Source organism: Papio anubis, chromosome 9 (genome assembly GCF_008728515.1).
Source record: "Papio anubis isolate 15944 chromosome 9, Panubis1.0, whole genome shotgun sequence".
In the NCBI taxonomy this organism is placed as follows: domain Eukaryota; kingdom Metazoa; phylum Chordata; class Mammalia; order Primates; family Cercopithecidae; genus Papio; species Papio anubis.
This window is the reverse complement of record NC_044984.1, coordinates 66,244,144-66,263,079: the sequence shown is the minus strand read 5'-3', so window position 1 is coordinate 66,263,079 and position 18,936 is coordinate 66,244,144. Positions and strand designations below refer to the sequence as shown.

Genomic DNA, 18,936 nt, shown 5'->3' with positions numbered 1-18,936 from the left:
TATCTGCCTTAATATGTTTTTTAAACATAGTAAAAAAAAGTTGTTTGTATTCTCATGAACTACCAGTATTTCTTCTTGTATAAATATTTAATAGTGACAAGCCAGGTGAAAATCAGAAAAGGGATAAAAAGTAATATATAAAAATGCTATTTTATAATTATTTCTAGAAATTCCATTTCTGAAAAGGAGTACTTCAGTTAAAAACAAAAAGCTCTTATTAACCCTAACTCTCCATCTAATGTGATGTAGCTTAAAAAAAAAGGCTGAAGAAAAACACAACCACATTAACTGACCCCATTTTATATTCACCATCACTAACATCAAGTGGATCCTGAATGCTGTCTGGCAATCCTGCTCTATTTCCCTTGTCCATTCACTCCCTATTCATAAAATTATTTTATACTTCCTTTCTCTTCAAGCCTCCATCTTCTCCCACATCCTAACTCAGATAAGGACCCTGCTTCCTATTTCTGAGAAAATGACACTATTTACAGAATTTCCACAGGTTCCCACTATTCTAACCACACAACCGTGTTTGAACTGATACAGTCTCCCCGCTCTCCTAACACTATAAATGAGTTTCATTAATTCTGTGGCAAAGACCAACCCCTCTACTTGTGCATGAGAACCATCCCCTATTGACTACCCAAGGACTCTAGTAATTCTTATCTAGTTACTCTAGTAATTACCTCCCTCTTCAGCTTTACCAGTTTTTCCTTTCTACTGGACCATTCCCATAGTATTCAACTTTATATTATTTCTTTCAACATCATTAAAACCTTTCTTAATCCTACTTTTCCCTCTAACTGCTAGCTCACTTTCTGAAACTACATCTGTTTTCAGCAAAACTCCTTGAAAGAGCTGTATGTATTGTCTCCAAGTTGTCTTCCATTTCTCTTCAATTCACTCTAATCAGGTTATCACATGCACCAATCCATCAAAATTCTTCTTTAATCAAAATCTCCAGTGATCTCCTTATTCCTCTATGCAATAGTCAATTTAAATAATCTTACTTGGCATCCCAATTACCCTTTCTTGAAATACTTTCTTCACTTGTCTTTTAGGACATCAAACTTTCATGTTTTCTATCTATCTATGAAATAGATAGCCAGTTTCTCTGTGGCTCTTTACTTAGTCTCTTCTGCTATCTTCTAATTTTTCCTACTTATAAATTAAAGTGCCCCAGGGCTCAGTTCTTGGGCTTTTATTTTTATAACTGTACTACTCCCTTGGCAATTTAATCTATTTTTTTTTCCTTCCAAGTTTTATTTTAGGTTCAAGGGGTACATGTGCAAGTTTGTTACACAGGTAACCAGTGTGTCATGGGGGTTTGGTGTACAGACAGCTTTGCCACCCAGGTAATGAGCATAACACCCAACAGGTAGTTTTTCAATCCTCACCCTCCTACCACCCTTCACTCTCAAACAGCCCCAGTGTCTACTGTTTCCTTTTTTGTGTCCACGTGTACTTAATGTTTCCCTCCTACTTGTACTGAGAACATGTGGTATTTGGTTTTCTGCATTAATTCACTTAGGATTATGGCCTCCAGTTCCACGTATATTGCTGCAAAGGCTAGGATCTCTTTATTATGGCTGCATAGCATTCTATGCTGTATATGTACATTTTCTTTATCCAGTCCACCACTGATGGGCATCTAGGCTGATTTCATGCCTTCGGTATTGTCAAATAGTGCTGCTATGAACATACACGTGCATTTACCTTTGTGATATAATGATTTGTATCCCTTTGGACATATATCCAGTAATGGGATTGCTGGGTCGAACGGTAGTTCTATTTTAAGTTCTTTGGGAAATGTCTAGACTGCTTTCCACAGTGGCTGAACTAATTTACATTCCCACCAGCAGTGTATTAGCGTTCCCTTTTCTCTACAACCTTGCCAGCATCTGTTATTTTTTGACTTTTTAGTAACAGTCATTATGACTACCAGGAGATGGTATCTCATTGTGGTTTTGAATTGTATGCTGCAATAACTAGTAATATTGAGCATTTTTCCATATGCTAGTTGGCTGTGTGTACATCTTCTTTTAAGACGTGTCTGCAGCCAGGCACGGTGGCTCACGCCTGTAATCCCAGCACGTTGGGAGCCCAAAGCGGGTGGATCACGAGGCCAGGAGTTCAAGATCAGCCTGGCCAAGATGGTAAAACCCTGTCTCTACTAAAAAAAATTCTAAAATTAGCCCACCATTGTGGCGGCCGCCTGTAATCCCAGCTACTGGGGAGGCTGAGGCAGAGAACTGCTTGAACCCGGGAGGCAGAGGTTGCAGTGAGCAGAGATTGCACTGCTGCACTCCAGCCTGGGCGACAGAGGGAGACTCTTTGTCTCAAAAAAAAAAAAAAAAAAAAAAAGAAAGTCTGCTCATGTCCTTTGCCCATTTTTTAATGGGGTTGTTTCTGCTTGTTGATTTGAGTTCCTTACAGATTCTGGGTATTAGACCTTTGAAAGATGCATACTTTGCAAATGTTTTCTCCCATTCTGTAGGCCATTTACTCTGTTGATTGATAGTTTCTTTTGCTGTACAGAAGCTCTTTAGTTTAATTAGGTCCCACTTGTCAATTTCTGTTTTGGTTGTAATTGCTTTCGCAGTCTTCATCAAGTCTTTGCCTCGGTCGATATCCTCAATGGTATTGCCTAGATTTTCTTCTAGGGTCTTTATAGTTTCAGGTTTTACATTTAAGTATTCAATCCATCTTAACTGATTTTTGTATATGGCGAAAGGTAGGGGTCCAGTTTAATTCCTCTGCATATAGCTAGCCAGTCAGCCCAGCAACATTTATTGAATAGGGAGTCATTTCCCTGTGGCTTGTTTTTGTCAGCTTTGTCAAAGATCAGATGGCTGTAGGTATATGGCTTTATTTCTGGGTTCTCTAACATGTTTTGTTGCTTTATGTGTCTGGTTTTTGTCCCAGAACTATGCCATTTTAGTTACTATAGCCTTGCAGTATACTTTGAAGTCAGGTAGTATGGCCTCCAACTTTCTTCATTTTGCATTAAGATTGCTTTGGCTATTTGGGCTCGTTTTTGGTTGCATAAGAATTTTTTTTCTAATTCTGTGAAAAATGTCATTGGTAGTTTGATAGGAATAGCACTGAATCTATAAATAGCCTTGAGCAGTACGGCCATTTTAAACAGTATTCTTTCAATCCATGGTATGAAATGTTTTTCTATTTGTTTGTGTTATCTCTGATTCCTCTCAGCAGTGTTTTGTAATTCTCATTACAGAGTTCTTTCACCTCCCTGGTTAGCTGTATTTCTAGGTATTTTATTCTTTTTGTGCCTACTGTGAATGGGATCACATCCTTCATTGGGCTCTTGGCTTGGACGTTGTTGGTGTATACCAACGCTACTGATTTTTGTACATCGATTTTGTAAACTGAAACTTTGCTGAAGTTGTTTATCAGATCTAGGAGCCTTTGGGCAGAGACTATGGGGTTTTCTAGGTATAGTGCCAGATTGCCTGTGAAGAGAGGGTGACTTCCTCTCTTCCTATCTGGATGCCTTTTCTTTCTTTCTCTTGCCTGATTCTATACCATGCTGAATAGGAGTGTCAGAGTGGGTATCCTTGTCTTGTTCTGGTTCTCAAGGGCAATGCTTCCAGCTTTTACCTGTTCAGTATGATGTTGGCTGTGGGTCTGTGATAGATGGCTCTTAATATTTTGAGGTTTGTACCTTTCTTTGATGCCTAGTTTGTTGAAGTAATCTAGTTTCATAATTCATCGTTTTATGTAATCTCATACTATCTATGTTGATGACCCCTAAATTTATCTCCAGTCCCATGAATTCCTGCCCTATATATCCACATTCAACTCAACATATTAACTTACGGACATTCAATAGGCATCTCAAAATTAAAATCTAAAACTGAATTCTAAATATTGTCTTCCAAACTTTCTTCTCTCACAGTTTTTCCCATCTTAGACAGAAACAAAAACAAAAAAACAGCAATATTGGCTGGGCACAGTGGCTCATGTCTATAATCCCAATACTTTATAACACTGAGATGGGAGAATTGCTTGAGGCCAGGAGTTGGAGACCAGCCTGGGAAACATAGTGAGACCCCATGTGTACAAAAAACTTTAAAAATTAGCCAGGTGTGGTGGTGCATGCATATAGCCCCAGCTACTTGGGAGGCTGAGGCTGGAGTATCCTTTGAGCCCGAGCTGCAGTGAATTATGATTGTGCCACTGCACTCCAGGCTGGGTGACAAGCAAGAATCTGTCTCTTGAAAGACAAAAACCCTAGCAATATCCATATGTCATATCCTCTTCCCTTTACATCAAGCAGTTGCTCTTCCTCTCTTCCCATCTGGATGCCCATTATTTCTATCTCTTGCCTGATTGCTCTGGCTAGGGCTTCCAATACTATACTGAACAGGAGTCATGAGAGAACCCCCTCTATTTTTCAAGTTTCTATTCAAATATCACTTTCCAACTAAAAGCTGTCTCTGCTTGCCCAAGTTAAAATGGCCAACATGGCACACAAACATCCTAACCCTCTTCCTTGCCTTATTTTTCTATTTGGCATGTATCACTAACATACCACATATGTCACTTACTTAACTTGTTTACTGTCTGTTCTTCCACAAGAATGAAAACTCCTTTAGGGCAAGAATTTTGCCTGTTTTGTGCACTGATGAATCCCCAATGCCTAGAGGACAGCCTAGTACATAATAGGCACTAAGTAATAATTATTGAAAGAATGAATAAGTGTATGAATGCTTGAAATAATCAATTTGGTTTTCAGAAAGATCCTTTGGTGATTTTAACCCATTTATGCCAGAGGTTGCGAATTTCTGTGTGTGAAAAATCAGACCTTGGAGATGACCTTGAGCAGTAGGATAGAAATAACTCCCACAAACTCAGTGTTCCAATAATGGAAAACTAGACATAAATGAGTTAATGTGTTGCCAAGGTTAGAAACCACTGCTTTAAAAACAGGGATTCCTGAGCTTTCTTAACTGTCTCTTTTTCCACTAGGTGGCACATCTGTTTCCATGGATATTTATACTGATAATACCCAAATTTCTATCTCCTACCAGACTAGTCCAGACTATTCAACTAGTTATTTGACATTCCATTTGTATTTTTCACCTTAAGGTATATATACTTTAACACTTAATTCAATTTCACCATACCGCATTTCTCCTCATCTCCGTAAGGGGTATCACTAACTGCCTGTTTTCTAGTCAGAAACTGAGTCCTATTTTTTATTTCTCTTTCCCCTTCACACCCCATATTTAATACATCAGAAAGTCTTACCAACTCTAACACCAAAATATAACTTGAATTTACCTTTTTTTTTTTTTTGAGAAGGGGTCTCACTCTGTCACCCAGGCTGGAGTGTAGTGGCACAATCACAACACACTGTGGCCTCAACCCCCCAGGCTCAAGTGATCCTCCCTCCTCAGCCTCCCAAATACTGGGATTACAGGTGGGAGCCACCATGGCCGGTCTCACCTACTTTTTACCTTCTCTATTACTATTTTCTTGCCTGGACTTCTGCTTTCTACTAACTGGTCTCCCTATTCCTACTCTTACTTTGATTGAATTTCCACAAAGCAGTAAAAATGATTTTAAAATGTAAATAAAATACTCTTCCTTAAAATGCTCCAATAGATTCTCATCACACTTAAAGTAAAATCCAGCTTATTGGCATGTATGCAAGACCTAAAGCTTACTGCGTAGTTTTGTTTTTAATAAAAGTAAATTTATACTACCTAAAAAGCTTTTGATAATCATTCTCAAAATACTTTTGGGAAAAAGCATTATAGAAAAAGAATGCTTTAAAACTAACTTATTTATACACTTCTACTGGCAGAAAGCATGGTATAGCTGAAAGGCCACTTAAAAATTAGATCTGAGTATGAATGAGTCTGAGCTATAAAACTAACCAGATAGATGGCTTAAGACAACTGACTAACCTTTCTGGGCTTCAATTTTATCTGCTAAAAATGAACAAAGTAGGCTAAAGTATGTCTCAATTCAAATTACATTATGGGGACTTTAAATATCTAAATTTTTCTACCAGTCTCCTGGAAAGGATGAGAACAGGACATGAAAGGTTGAGAATATCAGAGACATCAACACTGATGCTTGATATAAAGGGAAGAGGATATGGCACGCAGAAAGAAGAGGCTTAAAATACAAGTTTAGTTGACCTCTAACTTCCCTTCCAGTTCAAATACTTTACGCTCAAGCAGGAGTAAAACACCAGAATCCATTATTGTTTTTCCTATTGAAACTGAAAACAGCAAGAAGCTTCAGTTAGAAACTTTAGATAACTCCAAAACTCAGGACTCCCAACCTTTTGCCTTAATCAGAGAAAGGACAAAGTTTATTCTGGTATAATTTACATTTCAGAAAAATAAATTCTTTTTGGATCAAAAGTATCACTGCCAAAAAGATGTTGTTTTTATGTCCACAAACGGTACCAAATCAGCTTGTTATGTTGGGCTTTCTAAATAAAATTTTAAAAATTCTTTCTTTCATGAGAGGGCGTTAACAACAGTAACAAATCCCTCTATCGTTCTTTATGAAACCACAGATATACAAATCCAGATACCATAAAGGAATTTCAAAACTAAGTTCCAGTACTATCCAATGCTATCCTAAAATTACACAGACAATGTAATAAGAACCTTAAACTGGGCTCTGCACTTATTTAAACCATGTGACCTTGGACAAGTCATTTATGTTCTCCATGCTTCAGTTTCTCATTCGTAAATGGAGATTATGAATTGCAGCTAATGCTTTTATGATAAAATTCTATCAAGCATCTCTATGTTTTAGAGAACAGTTATCCCCAGGTAAATATTCTATTTTCAAATACTAACTAAACTTTATATCTGGAGTCATTTAATTTTAAAAATGAAATATATGTATATTTAAAGAAGTTCTGAAGGGATATAAACCAATACCTATTAACCATAATTATCTCTGGGTGACAGAAACAAAAATAATTTATATTTACCTCTTTTTGCTCATCTACAGTTACTAAATTTTCTACAATAAACACTTTCATAATAAAAAAGAAAATAAAGTTTTTAAAAAATGAAATTAATTCAACAAGCAAATACAGGTAAATAATCTTTTTTAGAAATTCATACTTTGGAACTGAAAATTAAATATATCAACACTTATAAATACACTTACTGAATTAATATGCCTATTGGAAGAGGAACAACAAAGAACATTAAACACACACTGCAATGTACTTTTCTATTCTGATTTCTCTTTTGAGCCCTAGCACTGTTAGCGTGTATCTTCACTTCTTTAATCTCATCAAGATTTCAATGTAATCCCCTCTTGCATTTCCAAAGTTGTTAAGAAAAAAATTACCGATAAGACTTCTATAATCTCTTAACCTTGAATTTCTTTTCTCTTGTTCCTGGCTGACAGATTTCCACTGCAGTTTCATTCTGAAGTATTCATCACTATAGAAAACAATTTGACACCAAAGAAAGCTATTTGAAAACTTTATTTTTAACACTGTTTAACTGGGTTTTTCTATAAACAGTATATCAAAGCATTTATGACGCTAACGGAATGTAAGTTCATAAAAACAACAGTGAAACGTTTAAAGTTAAGACAAGTAAGTGAAAACAAAAGAAAAAATACCCTATACATATCACAAAGTTTATGTGATAAACTTTGTTCCACTACTAGAAAAACTTTAGGTATTCTTTTACAAAAACATTTATCTAATCCTTAAAATCATCTCTAAAGTATTCTAATAATGAAATATCTTAACCACTAAAGTTTCTAAATAATTGTAAATACAAATCTAAGTGATTTTTTTTTTAAGTAACATTATAGTTCCATTTCCAAGCAGTTTATTGCAGAAACTAGTTAATGTAAAAATGTTTTAGAAGAACTGGTAAACATGCTGAAAAGAGAAGACTGTCAGATAACTTAAATATGAACATAATGACTGAAAATAGCTTTAACTCAAAGCCTAGACTGACAACTGAGAACAAGAAGTTGCACCTGGAAAGTTGGTCTGTGTTTCAAGTCTTAGAAATAACTTAAAATAGAAATACTCTTCCAAAAAGAATGAAGGATCCATTATGAGAGTATCAGAAAAGTAACTTAAAGGTAATTAATCTAAATAGCAAATATATTTCTTATGAGCCAATTTTATAATTTCATAATGAATTGTAAAAATGAATCAAGACGAATGAGAGATGTTTTTAAGTGTATGTCTACATAGTTATCTTTCAAGTATGCAAAATGCTTGTACGAGGCTTATATAAGGGAAATAGAGTATGTTTACCTTCTTTTTACATATTCACAAAAATAAATGCAATGAGGTGCTTCTAATAAGTGTTTCTGATTTAAAATAATTAGAATGCTCATAATTTTTGAGTTAAAACAATAAAAATTAAGTTGTTTTCCCATTCCCTAGTCTATTCCAAATCCTCATCTAGAAACCCTATACTAATTTGTATGGGTGGGTTACTCGAATCTCTTTGAATGAATGTACAAAAGACCATTACTTACGTTTTTTGCTTTTGTAATTGGGTTCTTTCCTCCTTGGTACTGTCCCAGGGAAAATAACCCAGAAGAAATTTCCAAGCTTGCTTTCTCAATGCATGACTAAGTCCCTGAAGAAAGCATGCATATTAAACACATGAATGAAAAAGAATGCAATACTGTTAAGTTCACAAAACTTGCATATAAAAACGAAAACTAATCTTTAAGAGGTAGTTTTATATATGTAAATAGTTCAATTCAGTGAATATCATCTTGTTTTTTACTTCTAGATCCAGCAGATCTAAGTAGCTGCCAGAAAGTTTAAACAGTACACAGAATACAGCAGCCTACAGCAGACAGACAGTGGGACTGGTGAGTCTAAGCCCAATCTTAAAGAATAAGGCAAATGCCACTGGAATGCAGGCCTCCTTCACAAAACCTACAGAACTTCAAATACGGAAGAATATCCTCCCCCAGAGTTAAGGGTATCCCTCTACCCAACCCCCAGGAACATCATAAGCACCTCACTCTGTCCCACTCAATCCAGGAATTTTAAGGCATCATTCATCAAGAAATAACGGAGTTCATTCCTCCCCACTTCCCCTGCCAAAAAACAACCACCACCAACACAACAACAAAACCCACCAAAACAATAATAATAACTAGGAGTTTATAATACTGAATACTAGGAGTTTGTAAGACAAGCCATATTAGAGTGTTTAAATTACCCCTCTAAATATCATCTGCTTCATACTATCTACATTTAAAATTCTTCCTTCAGAATCAATGTTCTTAGTCCATTCTTCCAGTGATACTGGCTCTTTCCTTTGAACAACAGGTCGTTCCCCCAAATCAATCTAAAAATAAGATAAGCAATAACAAGTACATATTTAACCAGTGAAATGAAATAAAGGCATATAGAAACTAAATTTAAAATACTATTTTTCAGACATGACTTCTAATACTTCTAAGATCATCCCTCATTTTCCCATGTTTAGTTTAACTATAATAGTTGGCATTACATATGTTTCCCTTCTACTAAACATACAACAAGCTGGGTTATAAGTTCAGAAACAGGAAACCCCACAGACTAAAAATATTTATTAAAATAAAGTTCTTTACTATTTTGGGTTCAATTACATACATATAGAACATTCGACATGTAAATTCTATAAGAAACCTTCAAACCAAATGATATGCTATATTATTTAAAAAGAAAGAATATATAATTATTCCATTAATCATATTCTAAAATTAGCTTTTCTTCTAAAGTTCGTATTTCTCAGAATTGATTCATGACCCACTAGCTTCACTTGGCATTTTCTATAGTGTTTTATTCAATTAACAGATGTTGATAATTTTAAAATACTATTTGCACGATAAACCCTTTAATTAAGCACTAAAATTTAGATATGTATAGTTTTCTAACTATGTACAAGCCTAGAATTGTAGCAAATTTAAGTCTTGCTGAGCACATATAAAGATCTGCCATAATTCGGGCCAAAACCCATCTTACTTGAAAAAGGAAGCATTACATGAGAATAAAAGCCCTAAAAGTAGTGTCCTGACTAGCTGTCTCTGATGCCTATGAGAAAACATGCAAGTAAGGAACAGAACTAAGAGGCTATAGGAAAGGTTCGCTCTTCACTCTACTATGCACTCAATGAAACAAATTTCTTTATTATCAAAATGTAATCAAAGAAGAGAGATCCAACATTAATCAAGAAAGAGTATAAGATAGAGAACAAATGAAGAATTTAGTGGCAGGACAAGCACTCATTGTCAGATATACCAGCAAAAAGTTGTAAGAACAGATTATGGAAAGAGGCAGATATCACCAAAATTAAGTTTCTATTTCTATAGTACACGTTCTCCTGTTAAAACATAAGAGCTATATTAATAGTAATCTTTACTCACTCTTGTGATGACTTCAAATCCTGGTTCTTCTTGCTGATTTATCTTTAGACCTGAAATAGCATCACTAAGAAAATCTGCCATTTCTGAAGGTGGTCGTTGATGTGTAGAGGGATCGCTGCCTCTCAAACTGTCAAAAATGTAGTTTGTGACTTTGGAAAATCCTATCATAGTTGCTGTATAAGGGTCCTTTTTAATTTTCTATGCAGTGGGAAGAAAAACATTAGCATTATTAATTCAAATAAAGAAAAATGAATACTCCAACATGGGCAAAAAAAGCAAAGCTTTTTAAAAGAAAAGAAATCAGGACTAAAACAGAGTGTTCTAAGATTATCTTAAATTTGTATTTTCTTTCTTGGAAGAAAAATTTAAATTTTCTAAGCCAATCATTTCATTTGGTTAAAATAGCACAATAAATGATAAGTTAATGCTACTGATTGAATTGCAGATAAACAAATGATTTGCAGGCTTCACTCAATCTGCATACATCAGAAAACATACGCAGTGCTTACTTTCCAGTGGTGAATGGCCCACAACAGCTTTCTTCTGTCTAGCAGTCCTGCCTTCACACAAAAAAAATATTTCTTGAAGTGTGTACTACCATGCTATTCTGACACAAAATATTTGATTGCTAAATTTAAAAGCTCATATTTAAATATTAGCTGACTTTTAATCTAATTACGTGAATAGTAAATCATGCCAACAAGAATAATTTATTCTGGGACAGTGCAACCCTGGAAAACGGCAAAAGGTTTTTCTACTGTTAAGCACTAGGGTAACTTCTGAAGCCCAAACTAATTGCTCATTCATATTTAGCAAAAATAGTTATTTATTAAATAATTATTTTCACAATAAGTAAAATTATCCTCTTATTTCCTATTTCAAATAGTGTTTAGTTCTCTCTCTCATCCTCTTTCCTAAAAAGTTCCCTCTATATCTTATTAATCTCTACATCTTCAAAACCAGGAAAAGAACAGCTGGGACACAGCAAGCTCTCACATATTTGTTAAATGAATAAGTGAATAAATAAATAAATGAATAAATCATCTCATTACTTTACATAGTCATCTGAGTGATAATTAAATTTACTTCTGCCTATTATTAAGTGTACATTTTTAGCCTAATGCAAGAACAATACTCAAATATTCTTAGGGGAATAAGATTGTCATGACGTCAGAACAACCTACTTAAATTCAAACCAGATTTTTGCCTAAATTGATGATTAATGAATTCAAACTGGCTTGCTCTGTCACCCCTGACCTAATCAATAAAAGTTATGATACAACTCTATTGATGTCTAATTTTAGTATTATAATAAACGGACAAACTGCCTTATGAGTAAGAACCAAGGAAGCCTCTGAGTCTTGCAAATAACATGAAAACGTATTATTGTTTCTGTAAAATTACAGAGAATAGTTCTAAAAAGATTACACAGACACACACACATACACACATATATATATATACCTGTCTCATTCTGCATACTCTCTGAGAAGATGAGAAGTAGGGGGCACATAAAATAATGCAGTCAGAATAATACATGATAGATTTAAGAAACATACTTGTATTAAACCATATGCTGGCTCATCAAGAAGATTTTCAAAAGACTGTGAAAGACTCTTATTTTGACAATTCACAAGAAGTGTTCTTTTATCCTGTGGAGATCTATAATAAAAAAGAGGATTTGTAGAAAATACTAACACACTGTATCAATTACTACGCAAACAATTACTGACACAAATGTTCCTTACAAAAAAAAAAACCAAAACATTTTAATGTCCAGTTCTAGAACAGTTTTCCATTAATATATTAGCAAATATTTAGTAACTATTTTAAAGGAGCTTCAAAACTACATGAAACATAAAATACAAAATTAACAAATACTAAATTAATACTCTACATATAACATAAATAAAACAAACAAAGTATATTTTTATTCCAGGTAAAGCCAAAAGGATTAAATTGGAATGAACCTAAATTCTTCTCTAAAATTATAGTAGAAAACCATTACAAGATATCTGGCTTTATTATCATAAAAATTAAAGAAAGCCAAAACAGACATTAGGAGTCATCAGTATGTAATATTTACATATAGAAAATATGTCTTATTTTGAAATGGTTTCCACCTTCATTCACGGCTTAGTAATACTGTAATATAAGATGTTTAAAACGTAAGATATATTAGTTATTTGATAAAGATCATTAATCATGCTAACCATAATTACAAATGCACACACATGAACATATTTTAAAAAGATTATTACGTATTGTTTGGGTAATACTATGTTTTTAGTTCTTGCTTATTAAACTATAGAAGCAAGTCTCTTCACATTTCTTAGTAATGACAGAATTTAACAAAATCTTTTCAAAACAGACATCTAATTTCTAGTCATCTGACAAATTATCTAGTCTTTTTTCTATTTAGTGAGTTTTATGGCTTCGTTCTAATAAACAGAACTTTTCTATGTTTAAAATAAAAATTAAATATGTTATTTTGCTGCTATACACCTCCTGTTTATTATGTTTGAGATAAGATCTTTAATAACAGTTATCTCTTCTCAATTCTAACATAACAGGATGCAACAGTAATGCTAGAGGGAATATGAAATCTAAAACAGGATCCTTATATTCTTACATAGTCAAAAACAGCACTCCATCTGCATATACAACAACAGTAGCTAATAAGCCCCTTGGCTTTTTAAAAAGGGCTGAGATTGAGTCATTTGATATAGGAGGAAAAAACCATACATTTTAAAACATTCACTTTTCTGAATATTTTGAGGGGTCACAATTAATAGGCAGACTTACAGATTCTCTCACAAGGCATTTTTTAAACGATGGACCTTGAAATGTAGCATCAGAAAAGAAAAGTAGCTAAAAAACAAAATTTTATTCATAGCACAGTGCTGCTAGCACTATTTTGTTTCTAACAATAAATTAAGCCAAATTATTTCTTTAAAACCCAAATAAAAAAATGCTCATGAAAGTCAAACCACTGTCTATACATATAAAAGAGGAACTAATACGCAACTTTCAGCTCTCTGGGCTCAGATAACTCTATGGCTCCGTATCTTAAACAGTGGCCACTAAACTGGAGATCAGAAGATGAAATGACTGGCTTACCAACAAGCAACCACAAATATTTTTTAAAAATAAATTCCTTCTTTTCTTTTTCGTAACTACTACTCTGTGATGGGGGGTGGAGGAAGCTCTAAGAAGCAGGGAAGATATCAAGAAAGTAAAGACCTGACTGCCCCAAAGGTAATCAACAAAACATTTAAAAAGTACATCAGTCAATGGACAAGTAGTACACTGTTATACTGCTAGGCAATTAAAGAGCTCATCATAAGGAAGACTGGCATTCCAAAATATTACCAGAATGTCTCCACCTGCCAGGTCACCACACTGATTTAATTTATAAATACGTATTCTGGGAAGTTGATCTCTCATGCTAACATTATTCAAGACTTTCAAACTCACTGCAGTAGTAAGACGAACGTTTAATGATGCTAATCCAGCAATTCTATTACAGCCTGCTAAACAATTTGAAGAAAACTATAGTCTAATATCACAACTATAGAAGCATATCTCCTGAAAATTCTGAAGTATATCCTAGGCTTTGGAGTGAGCCTCTCCCAAAGACCTCATAATAAACTCAGAAATTATAAACTGAACAATGCTTGTACACCCAAATGTAGCAGTAATTATTTTATATTTCTATTGAGAATGACCAACATGTAAGGCTAAAGAAATAAACAGCATTGCAGAGATTATCAATCAAAACTGGGAATAAAAAATAGAAAGGTACAGTAACAAAATTTTACATCTAGAACCTACTCTTTTAAATGGTTGGTGCTGTTTGATGATACAACCAATTTGGCTTTTTAAGGGAATATTTTACTGCTTGGATATTTGCATATCAATGTAAAAATGGCCCAATATACAAAATAACTTAATGGAATCAACAGGTCTTATTCATATCTTAGCAACCAACTTAGTCCAGGAAAGTAAGAAAAACATATTCCTAGCTCATTCTTTTATCCAAGTGAACATCACATTCTAAATGATGATAAATCAAAGAACACTTACAAACACGAACAAATATGACAGTTTTCCTGGTAAATAAGAAAAGTATCTGAAAAATATTAAGCATCAAGAAGATGGCCTATGTTGCACTGACTAGATCAGGTTGTTGAGACTGAAAGAAGGAACTACACATGACTAGCCTAGCAGGGCCTCTTCCTGGCGCTTGTGAGTCATCTAGGTTGCCCACTCCTAGATTACTGGCAATCTCTGCTGGTCCATATGGTAAGGCCCTGCTCCTGTAAGAGGAAATTTAGCTCTTTAGGAAGATAACTCACTAGGAAGTGGATTGGGAAGACAACAAGGCCACAAAAGCAAGCCACATTCCTCAATTTTATCTTAATCAAAAATAAAAAAAGTTATCTGGTCTAATTCTCTTCATTTTGAACTCAAAAGAAGACAGGAAGGGTGACCGCTGGCATCCCAATGAGGCTGAAATCAAGATTTCCTTAACTACTCTTCTGTGTGGTCTCTAAAACAATCTTTGACCATAGAAATAAGACTCTGGAAACATCGTTTTGCTTAGGATAACTGTTCCAGGGACAGGAAATGAGAACCCCCTGGCTGACACCTAGTAGAATAAAAATTGGGTATAATATTTAGATATTTTCATTTATGTGAACTTTAACTTAAAATTTTGGGAATTCCACTTATTTGAATCTTAACTAACAAGAACAAGGGCCTTTAAATTTCTCCTTAAGAATTTTGTAATTCACAATAGCAAAGGTGTGAAATAAACCTAAACGCCCATCAATGGTAGGCTGGATAAAGACAATGTGGTATATATACACCATGGAATAGTACGTAGCCATAAAAAGAATAAGATCATGTCCTTGGCAGCAACATGGATGGAGCTGGAGGCTATTTTCCTAAAGCAAACTAATGCAGGAACAGAAAGTCAAATACTACATGTTCTCACTTACAAGTGGGAGCTAAACAACAACACATGGACACAAAGAGAGGAAAAACAGACACCAGAGACTACTTGAGGGTGGAAAGTGCGGGGAAGGAGAGGATCAGAAAAACTACCTATCAGATACTATACTTATTACGTGTGACAAAATTATTTGTACACCAAAACCCCATGACATGCAGTTTACCTACTTAACAAACCTGCACATATACCCCTGAACCTAAAATAAAAGTTAAAACAAAAAAGATTCTGATAGTGAGGGATGGCTTATATAAATTTGGGACTTTTTAAATACTGGAACAGCTTTATTCTACTACTTGGACTCTATAAAATCTATGGTGAGCTACATGGCATAATACAATTGGGCATAATTTGTGACAGGAAGGAGACTAGGGAGGGAGCACTTATTTTCAGCCTACAGCATGGAGGGGCCTTGGAGATAAAATATTTGATGCACTGTTTTTACACGTTTCAGACCATTCATGGGTCAAAAAGTAAATTGCCCTCCCAGTGTCACAGGACAATACACAAAGTAGTGGCTGATATTAGGAGAATAGCATTTGAAGTAGTTACGTGATACTATCTCCTTCCCCAAGAACAGCAGCCACATCCTGGTTCACTAAAAACTTAATGATTGGCCAGGCGCGGTGGCTCAAGCCTGTAATCCCAGCACTTTGGGAGGCCGAGACGGGCGGACTGCTAAGTCAGGGAGATCGAGACCATCCTGGCTAACACAGTGAAACTCCGCCTCTACTAAAAATGCAAAAAATCCCAGCCGTACAGGTGACAGGTCGTGTCCCAGCTACTCGGGAGGCTGAGGCAGGAGAATGGCGTGAACCCGAGGCGGGAGCTTGCAGTGAGCTGAGATCCGCCACTGCACTCCAGCCTGGTGACAGAGCGCAGACTCGGGTCTCAAAAAAAAACTTAATGATTAAGCCTAATGAGAAGAGAAACAAAGTATACAAAGCTTTTTCTCTTTTACCAAATCATTCAAGGGTGCAATTAATCACTTAGGCTCACATCTCCTCCAACTCTATCCTCCCCTTAGTTGATTTCATTTCCTCTCAGAGTTTCAATCACTCCCACACATGGAAAACTTACATGTTATCCTAATATACTCTTACAGTGCCATATGTCTTATTCACAGCACTTATTATAGCTGCAATTTAAGGCAGGGGCCATGTCTTTTTTGATTACTGCTTTCCTTCCAGAAAATAGCACTGCTGCATCTAAGACACAGTAGGCATTCAAAAAAATACTTGAATTAAATGAAAAAAAAAAAAAAAAAGAAACATGTACAAGGAACACCATTCCATGGCTTCACATTTTCAAACGGAAATAAGCACTTCTCCTAAAGAAACTCTCCTTCCCAGGGACTTAAGTGCTGAGATTGGGAAAGAGTAGGGTAGCATAATTCCTTCCAGGCTCTCTCTCTCCCCCTCTCTCTTACATCTGCCTATCAACAAGAGAAGGTGCTTTCATTCTGCTCTCATTCACATCCTCAGTGGTCTGTCCTCATTAGGAAAGCCTGTGGGTATCAAGAAGTAACAACAACCGGTTTAGTTCAAAACTAATCTGGGATGAATTATTATAATGCCATATGTCTAAACCCCTCTAATAACATTATTTTCATCACCATCTCTGATTTTTTTTTTTTTTTGAGGCGAAGTCTCACTCTGTCACCTAGGCTGGAGTGCAATGACACGATCTCTGCTGACTGCAACCTCTGCTTCCCAGGTTCAAGCAATTTTCCTGCCTCAGCCTCCCGAGTAGCTGAGATTACAGGTGCTCGCCACCACACCCGGCTAATTTTTGTATTTGTAGTAGAGATGGGGTTTCACCATGTTGGCCAGGCTGGTCTCAAACTCCTGACTTCAAGTGATCCGCCCACCTCGGCCTCCCAAAGTGCTGGGATTACAGGCATGGGCCAATGTGCCCATCCCCATCTCTGATTCTCATACTTCTCATTTGTTTACAAATTTAGAAAAGGAAACAAGCTTTCACTTGCTACTCTCAAGAAAACACGAACACCACATATTCAAGGTATATATACCCCTATAACTGCTTAAGTGGTTATCAAGACTATCCTTGAACCCATCCAGGATAGAAAACTCTACCTCCTGAGAAAAACCCTGTCTCCTAATTTCTTTTTGGAGTTATATAAAGCAAATCTCCAATCTGTTTCTCACAAAAAACTTTCAAAAAGTATTTGTCAAATTGATAATTATCATGCCATTTATTCATTCAACTAATATTTATTGCACATTTATGTACCAGACACTGTAGCTAAGAACTAGGAATAATATGGAAACAAGATAGACACAATCCCTATCCTTCAGAAGTTTACATTCTAGAGTAAAACACAAAAGAATAGACAAAATTATTGTATACTGTTAGGTGCCATGAAGGAAGCAAACGAGAAAATTAGATAGCGAGGAGCAGAGACAGGAAAACTACATTAGATGGGGAAAGAGGGCATCGTGGAAAGCCCCTCTAAGGAAGTGACATTAAATGGAGACCTCAGGAATCAGAAAGGGGGGAAAATATTCCAAGTAGAAACAGTATGCATAAAGGACCTTAAGACACAAAAGAGTTTAGGGGGTTTTAGGAACTGAAAGAAATCCGCATGAGTAGAATGGAAAAGACAATAGCATGAGATGAGTTTTAAGAGATAAACAGAGCTAAGACAGGGCAGGCCCTTGTTGATGACAGTGAAGAAGTTTGGATTTTATTTAATGTTGCATCGAAACTTCTCTTCTTCAAGTTAAACCACATCCTTCAATGAAATATTTTTCATAGGACCATTCTGATCCCTTCCTTACCCTGGGTTATCTCTTTAATACAGAATAGGTAGTCTAGCACATTTAAAATGCAGTGTTTATTACTTGCAGTTCAAGCCTACTTCTCCAAAATACAATCAGTAAAAAGTAGAGAGGGGCTACCTCCTCCCTTATCCTAGATATTAAGCTTTAATCAACAGTCTCAGACCAAATGATCTCATTTGTGAGTTATGTCACAACACTGCTACTGAGCTTACTATGGTGCTAAAACTCCCTAGTCTTTAATGCCTGCTACTCAATAACCATAACCTTCTATTCCAATCATGACACTGTCTCTCCTGAAATCTACTCATCCTCTCAATGGTAACTTATTTACAGGTTCTCACTTCGAGATCCAAGATCCACATACCACCAAGCAGGTCTGACTTTCTTACACTTACTGGCACTGAACAGCTTGCCTATTGCCAGCCAGAGATGATTAACAAAGTAGGGGAGAATCTCATGCCAGAAAATACACGGTCGAGACTCCCAGTTTTTGTATCACTTCTAGCCTTATGGAATCTAAATTCAGGCAAGGTGTTAAATTCTACTATAAAGTGAGGACATTATAAATGAAGTTAGTGGCTGGGCCCAGGGGCTCACACCTATAATCCTAGCACTTTGGGAGGCCGAGGCAGGCAGATCACCTGAGGCCAGGGGTTTGAGACCAGCCTGGCCAATATGGTGAAACCCTATCTCTACTAAAAGATACAAAAA

General features: G+C 35.7%; 1 protein-coding gene across 6 annotated transcripts in view; it reads right to left on the bottom strand.

The window, feature by feature from the left end:
• Positions 1–18,936, bottom strand: part of TBC1D15 (TBC1 domain family member 15) — an 82,478-nt gene that overhangs the window by 17,237 nt on the left and 46,305 nt on the right. For 4 of the 6 annotated variants that reach the window (XM_009181208.3, XM_009181211.3, XM_003906781.5 and 1 more), the window contains exons 6-11: positions 11,967–12,069; positions 10,917–10,967; positions 10,408–10,605; positions 9,219–9,347; positions 8,518–8,621; positions 7,357–7,451 (exon numbers count right to left, since the gene is read on the bottom strand). In XM_009181208.3, coding sequence (XP_009179472.1) covers positions 7,357–7,451; positions 8,518–8,621; positions 9,219–9,347; positions 10,408–10,605; positions 10,917–10,967; positions 11,967–12,069 — 680 coding nt within the window. The remainder of the gene's footprint in view (positions 1–7,356; positions 7,452–8,517; positions 8,622–9,218; positions 9,348–10,407; positions 10,606–10,916; positions 10,968–11,966; positions 12,070–18,936) is intronic. The other 2 variants (XM_009181210.3, XM_003906780.5) reach the window with 1 other exon arrangement.